We start from the raw sequence: 7,915 nt of genomic DNA, 5'->3' as shown, positions 1-7,915 counted from the left end.
GCTTTGCAGCACAATAATATTTGTATTTGGGATTTAACCTGTTTCCTCTGGTGCTGTACCCAACGACTGGCACACGAAAGGTCCCACTGTCCAAAAAAAATCCCATGTAAACTGAAGAACAGCTGTTTCTCAGTGATCCCTTATCGTGTGAGACCTCATTTGCTGCCGCTGCCCTCTCAGCCACTTCTGTGTTGCATGGCTGTTCCAAGAGTGGAAAACAAAACATCTGGCTGTCAGCAACACAAGGCTGCTGCAACAGCTGGAGTTTGCCAGGATGCTGCTGGCAAGTACGATGAGCCCAATTAGTCCAAGTGTGCCAAAAAATGTGCTATTGAGCATCAGAGGGAGAGTTGCTATGGGAGTTCTCCCCCTGTGCCACAGGGCTCTCACCCGTGGGCTCGCAGTTCAAACCTAGGCTTGATCATTCCAATAGAAGCAACAGACTTGGGTTCCCAGCAGCCTCACTGGAGGCTTTGCAGCTCCGGCCTTGCAGCAGCTCTGCAATGCTCTACCTTCAGGAGCCTAGGCAAGTTCATGTTGTCTCATTTGTAGCCACATAGCTCTTTGAGGGGTCACATGAACCACATCTCAGACACAATCCAAGTTAAGAATAACTTGCAACATAAAATGATAAGTTTGGAGGTTATTTTTAACCCAGAACTTCTTTGCTGCTCTCCCCTGCAGCTCAGTGCCACATGTAGCTGGACAGATAAAATTAGGAGATGAAATGTAGTGCAGTTACAGAAGTTGGTGCTCCTGAAGGTCCTTTCCAACCCAAGTGATTCAGATTCTCAGAATGGGTGGCTGAGGAAGGAGAGTGTGTTGGAGACCTCAACAATGAAGGCAGCATCTCGTGACAGCACATTTTCACATCACTGGGACTCCTGAGTTCTGGCTGCAGAACTCTGCTTTCCTTCACTCTGAACTTCTCAACACTTATTCTTTAAAGAGAGCTTTTACAAAACAAGACAAAGTCAAACAAACATACAGAACCTCCAAACACAAATAGCAGAACAACCACAACCCCTCAAACATAACTTCTGAGGTTTTTGATAGGACAAGAAGTAACAGCCTTCGGTTGTGCCAGAGGAGATTCGGGATGGATATTAGGCAAAAATTCCTCTCAGACAGAATGGTGAGGCATTGGCACAGGGTGCCCAGGGAGGGGCTGGAATCACTATACCTGGAGGTGTTCAAGAGCCATGGAGATGTGGCACTGAGAGATGTGGTTTAGTGGTCGCAGACATGGGCTGATGGTTGGACTAGATGATTTTATTGATCTGTCCAACCTTTACGACTCTATGATTCTCCATTCATGCCAACAAATCCAATACGAGGTAGATCCTCCCTTCCCAGGAGCTCTTTAATGTTTGTTATGTTTAACTGTAGCTATATTAAAGACTCCTAATTATAAGTTTCAAATCAGAGATCTCATTAATCCCCAGCTAAGAACATTACCATGATGAGCTGCCAAAGGTATGAGGAAATCACTCTAATTATCAGTTTTAGGTGCTGCTCTTCAAAACTTGATTAGCTATAGATACACAGGTGATAATTCCTACTGTCTTTATAGCACATCCTCGCTATTATCCACTGTAGTCTGATTTAGTTCCTTATTAGAATAACACTATGCTAATTAAGCAATCCTGCATACAGAACATTTCGTGATGCAGATGATTAAGTGGGTTAAGATGATGATTAATATGACAAACTGTGCTATCAGTGTCAAAAGAAACTGGTGAAGGATTTCCACAAAAAGAAGGAACTCTCACCTAACTGGTGAACAGGAATAAATAAAAAGTAAGTGGAGCATTAAAAAACAAGAAAATAAGCTTTAAGAAAAAATTGGAAAAAAATGTAGACAGTATGTTGAATTTGTGGTCATGCTGCTTTTCCCCACCACACACCAGGACCCAAATTCTCTGCACATCTCTGGGTGCACACACTGTAACACATGGAGGAAAACAGAGTCTTATGCAGAGTCCTGCTTTCACTCAGACCACTGCTAACGCAGCAGTTGTGTTTCCATGTTTTCACTCCCATTTGGTGCTGGTGACACACTGGAACAAGCCCAAGCACACAGCAAAGCACAGCCTCCCCAGGCAGTGCTGGGTCCCGCACACCGCCTTGGAAAGGCTTTCTCTTTCCACCCCCTTTGCAAGCACGAAACATGTACATACTTTGCTCTTGCCCAATGATGTTTTGTTCCCAGTTACTTCCAGTTGGCAAAGGCACTCACCCAACCCACATGAGATGCAAACTGTGCTGCTTTAACCCATTTGGGCCACGCATTCATTGCAATGTGAACACTTCTTCCTTCAGGAGCAAAGAGTTTGCAACAGCAGTGTGGCAAATTTAGGAAACAAAGTCACTGAGAACACTGGTTATCCACAGAGGTTGAAGTTTTATTTTGATATAAAAATTAAATAGCAAAGTTTGTTTTATTTTTTACAGTGATAAATTAGAAATTTACAGTACATACATCAAAGCAGATACATTTTCTGTACACCCAAAATAATCAGTGTCTATTTCCTTAGAAATTCAGATAAAGGAGCTGATTTGTCTGCTCAACAAAGGAGCTTGTACCTCTCCAGTAGATGCTCCTGAGACCCGTGGTCAGTGGAGTGGGGCTGGAGGACACAGCACAGTGCCAGGAAGGTAAGGGCTGTAAGGTCTCTGCTTGTATAACTGCAGCAACTGAATGTCCAAGACAGGATTAATCATACATTTTTTTGCTTTAAACTCTTAACAACATTGAAATGAGAGAATGTACGAGTTGCAGACACTTTTGTAACTGCTGGGTTTGGGGTTGTCTGTTGTGACTTCCCACTCAGCATCCCCAGAACAAGGCAAGGTGAATGCACATGGATGCCCAGAAAGGTGGGGGATGCCCTGTCCTTCAAAGAATTCAAGGTCAGGCTGGATGGGGCTCTAATTGATCCAGTTGTATGTGTCCTGTTCATTGCAGGGGAGTTGGGCTTGGTGGCCTTTAAGGGTCCCTTCCAACTCAACCAATTCTATGATTCTATGATTTGTGGGATGTAGTTTTGTTGCTGCTACAGCTGATGTTGCTTTGGGGCTGCCACAGTGGCCCTGGGAACAGGTTCCTTCAGTGACAGCAGCTGCTCCCCACCTCCTGCCCATAGCATTTGAATGCCTCATGCTGTAGTGGTCCCCAGCTCCCTCATGAGGCTACACAGTACTGTCCTCATTTCACTCATTTCCAATGCCCCCAACCAGTCGGGATATCTGTCTGTCACAGTCCCAGGATCACAGGCAGGGATTTGATAACAGGAGTACTACTTAACATCCACTTCTGTGCATGTAACACAGCTAAAAATGCTGTTTATTGGATCAGTCAGGTCAAACAGGAGTCACGTCAGCCAGGAAACTATCCAAACCGCTTCAGATTGAAGGACACTTGAATGAATGTGACACCTTGGCACAGCCTGACGCTACAAGACAAGGCTCATACTGTGTCCTTAGCCTTTGCAAGTTAGAATACAGCTGCTGATCACAAATCCCTTGCTGCGATGGGAGATGGAGCACGTGATGGAGAGGCTGAGCCATCTGAAGATTTCCAACTTGAAGAACTCCTTGCCCACAGAGGAATAACCAGATCCAAACACAACACTAATGGTGAGAGAATTTAGAGAGAGGATCAAAAGGCCCAGATGGTATGCAGTGCTGGCCAAGACAATGGCTGCACATTGAGCAGAATGTGTCAAGTTGTCACTAGTTCTGCTGGAGAGGGAGCCCAACCACAAAAACTGCAATTAGGGTTGGTTTGTTTTTTCAGTGTCTTTTTTTTTTTTTTTTTAATATGCTCTAGCACATGTTTCAACATTGCCATTGAAACAACACATGCTGCTGGGACAGAGCAGGAATGAACTGTGGTTTGGGAAGCAGCACATGGGCACCCGTAGGAAAAGTGAGGGCAAATGCGTGCTCTCAGCAGCCCTTGAAGATCACAGCAGTCAGGGCACGGGGCTTAGATGCCCAGCAGCTAAGCAGGATCCACATAAACAAAGCAAAAATTTGGAGTACTCAGAGCCGAAGGTCCTTCAGAGGGACAGAGCATTGAAACAGCATTCTCTTAAATATTTATGGGTTATTGCTGCTTGCATCACCTTTTTTAACAGCCAAACAAGTCCCAGACACAAGGTTCAAGCTCCCTGTGAGCACAAGCCAATGCCTCCTCAATTAAAAGGATAGAAAAACTTGGCAGTTGCTGTGAAACGACATTATTTGTAAATGGATCTCTTCTCTTGGATCCATTTCCAAAAACTGACAATGTCTCTGTCATTCCTGAGGACTGAATGCCTGCACACATTCTGTATGCATCTATACAAAATAAAATAAAATAAAACCACTCCATAGCTGTCAGTGAGCAACTGGAGCGTCGTTCTGAGGCAATCAGCTGTATTGCGATGTCACGGACTGAGAATGTTCTTTTAATTGTAACTGACACACATAATTATACAACTGATCTGTGTGAACATGAGGTTGCCAAGGAACTCAACGTTTCACTTCCCCCAGACTGGCGTCTGCAGAGATACCATCACGCTGAACGAAATATATTAAGACTTAATTGCTTCATGCAATGGGTCTCCAGAGAGACAGATAAGTTTACTTGGAGAAAAACTGACATTGTTCTAAAGAGACCCTCAACTCGTTTTTCTCTTTCCTGTAGGAAGGAGCATGATAACACAAGACTTTATTTAAAGCTATTAAGCTCAGCAAAATGAAGCAGTCAGCTGGAAATAGCAGTAGCACCTGAAGGAATAGGAAGAGGCAGGCGGACGACGACAGCTGATGTGTAACAGCACGCACAATTTCCAGATTCCCACAGTTCCTCTACTTCTGACCATGACCTCGAGAAAAGCTTTTTTAAAAATATAAAGCACTGACAGAATAACAGAATGGTTCAGGTTGGGAAGGACCTCAGGAGGTCTAAATTCCTGCTCAAAGCAGGGTCTCAGCACTCATATCAGACCAGGTTACAGGCAGTGAAAAGAACAAGCCAAAATTATTACTAGACCATCAGATGACTTAAGAGTCATTCTCACTAATACCTCACTAAATCCTTCTTTTGGGTAATTCCCAGACTTGGGAAGTTCACGTGATTCTCTGTTGGAGGACCTGATCCTTGGCTGACTTGTGCAGCCTAAGAGGGCGATGGAATTCCCCAGGGCGCAGAGACAGCCCTCAGAGAGCACTTCTTTCACAATGCTCAGGAAGAAGACACCTATCTGAGGTCCTGGATGCTCCATCTTCTGGTAACTGCACCCTGTCTCAGCCCAGAATTTGGACCTGCACTGCCTTTCCTCTTGCAGCTGCAAGATGATGAAAATAAAACAGTATCCCGCAGCTGCGGCCTACTATCCCATTGCTTTTAAAGACTTTGGTATATTGCATCCTGCTTTTAAAAAAAAAAGGAAGATAACGTGTTCGGATATTTCACAGCTTTTAAAGCCTCCCTGGGCTTTCCTATTTCGGGCAGCACAGTTTATGGCTTTCATATTTCCAGCATTACTTGTTTGTTCGTTTATTCTTTAAGGCATTTTTTTTTCCTTCCCCAAGAGACAAGTTTTGTAACCATCTCCTCACTCAGCTCCCAACACTTACACTGCAGTTCTTACACACGAACAGTCCTTCAGGTGAGAGCAGTCAGACCGTCTGGACGCTGTCCTTTTCTCACACCACAGTCTCATTCCCTTTCCCAGGTTTCACCCAACCGTCCGCTCTTTTCTCCCGTTTCACTTTCCCTGAGTTCACCAGTCTGTTCGAGCACTTCTGCCACGTGTGCAGAGTTTTGGCTGACCAGATCCACATACCTGAAGTGATGCCCACCAGAAGGGACATGAAGATTTTGAGCATCTCCACTGCCATATTGGAATCGTCAGCCGAATAGCGGAAAACGGCCCAGTTGGAGATTTCGTAGAAATAACAGGCAATCACACACGTTGCTGGGACGGTGTACAGCACGGAGAAGACACCAATTTTAACCATCAGCCTCTCCAGTTTGTCAGTTTTAGTCCCATCTTTCTGAAGATTAGATCTGATTTTAAATAAGGCCACTAATCCCGCTGCAATGAATAAAGTTCCAATAACCAGGTAGGTAAAAAGCGGAGCAACCACGAAGCCCGTCAGCGCATCCAGGTTCTGGTTCCCAACGTAGCACAGGCCAGTGAGCTCATCGGCATCTACCAGTCTCATAATCAAAATGACGATGGTCTTCACTGCAGGGATAGCCCAGGCTGCGATGTGGAAATAAGAGCTGTGCATTTCTATAGCTTCGTGGCCCCACTTGAGTCCTGCAGCCAGAAACCACGTCAGTGTCAGAATAACCCACCAGATGGAGCTAGCCATCCCGAAAAAGTACATCAGCAAGAAAATTATAGCACATCCTGTGTTCTTAAGACCTTCTTGGATAAGAACAGGTTCTGCTGCCTCTTCAAAATCACAGGATATCCTTTCCCGGCCCACAGTTAGCCTCACAATATAAGCAATGCTATAAATATTGTAGCACATGCTCAAAAATATGATTGGGCGCTCTGGGTAGGAAAATCTGGATGAATCAATCAGGAAGGTCAGGACTGTGAACGCAGTTGATATGAAGCACAGACTGGCCCACACGGCCATCCAGATATCTGTGAACTCCTTCGCTGACCTGCTGTAGAGCCCAGCGTCGTAGCCACACTTCAGGACACAGTCCAGGTTTCTCTTGACCCAGATGTACTGATCTGAATTAGATCCCATGCTGTGACACTCCTCTCCAGGCTGCAAGGATGTCTTGCTATGAAGGGGAACCTCTTCATCTCCCGGGCCCTCCATGCACATGTGGTTGTGATCATTCTGGGGAGGGAATTTGCTGCAGTTCAGGCTGTCCGGCCAGGCAAATCCAAACTCTTTTAAAACAGGTTCACATCTTCTTTTGACGGAGAGGCACATGCCACCACAGGGACCTATGGGGATGTTAATCTTCTCCGTGCACATCGGGACATAGACCGAACAAAGGAAGAACTGCAAGAAAGAGAAACAAAAATCACGATCGTGTTAGGAGAGATTCCAGCGGGTCAAAATATAACAAGTTTTTGCCTTTTTAGCAGTAATTTTTGGTCCTTTGCCTTAAACAACAGGAAGCAGCGCAAAACAAACCAAGAACAATAAAAGCAGAGGAAGAAAACTCCTAGAAATGCTGCTTTCTTTCCGTTCAAATGTGCTCCGCATGCAGAGCCCACACGTTTTGCTCCCTGGATGAGCTCCACGCAAACTCAGCCCATCAGTTTCAATACAGTGAGCTGGACTCAGCCAGATGTGAAACTCCAGGGTTTGCAATTTAGGGAAGCAAAAAAAAACAAAAACAAAAACCTAAAAACAGACAACCTCCCCCCCCCCAAAAAAAAAATAATCCAGAAAGCAAACTCTAAGCAAACTGAAGAGGTTTAAAACAAATAGATTCGTTGGAGGCACCGCCTGGAGCAAGCAAACAGAAGAAAAGGCATTTAGCGACCGCTTCGGTTCGCGGTCCCACGAGCACGGCGTGCTCCTCTCTCACTGTAAGGTCGACTACTTTCTGTTTTTTGCAGCGGCAATACAACATCGCCGCTTTCTCCGCTCTTCCGAGCGTTCGCACGCAGCTCCTCGCCATCCCCGCACTCCGGCCGGTGTCACCACCGCGCTCAGCTCCCGCTGCCGGACCCCCCCGGCCGACGCTCACCTGAAGCTGGCTGGAGCAGCCGTACTGGATGAGCGGGGTGAAAGTGGTGAGCTGCAGCTCGGCGTCCGCCTGCAGCTCGTGGCCCACCAGGTTGGGCATCTTGGTGACATTGTAGCCCAGGTTCTGGCACATGGCGATGCGGATGGCGTCGCAGCGCCTCTCCTCCTCGTCGCCGAAGCCCCGCGCCCCGCC

General features: G+C 46.1%; 1 protein-coding gene across 1 annotated transcript; it reads right to left on the bottom strand.

The window, feature by feature from the left end:
* Positions 1-3,803: 3,803 nt before the first annotated feature.
* On the bottom strand, positions 3,804-7,909 carry FZD4 (frizzled class receptor 4). Its single transcript, XM_010706198.3, has 2 exons — positions 7,724-7,909; positions 3,804-7,026 (listed from the first exon to the last, which is right to left on the bottom strand). The coding sequence occupies exons 1-2, from the start codon at positions 7,853-7,855 to the stop codon at positions 5,698-5,700; spliced, it is 1,461 nt and encodes a 486-aa protein (XP_010704500.3). The 5' UTR covers positions 7,856-7,909; the 3' UTR covers positions 3,804-5,697.
* Positions 7,910-7,915: the final 6 nt, after the last annotated feature.

Source organism: Meleagris gallopavo, chromosome 1 (assembly GCF_000146605.3).
Source record: "Meleagris gallopavo isolate NT-WF06-2002-E0010 breed Aviagen turkey brand Nicholas breeding stock chromosome 1, Turkey_5.1, whole genome shotgun sequence".
Taxonomy (NCBI): Eukaryota; Metazoa; Chordata; class Aves; order Galliformes; family Phasianidae; genus Meleagris; species Meleagris gallopavo.
The sequence above is the reverse complement of the archived record's forward strand: the minus strand, read 5'-3'. Positions and strand labels throughout refer to the sequence as shown.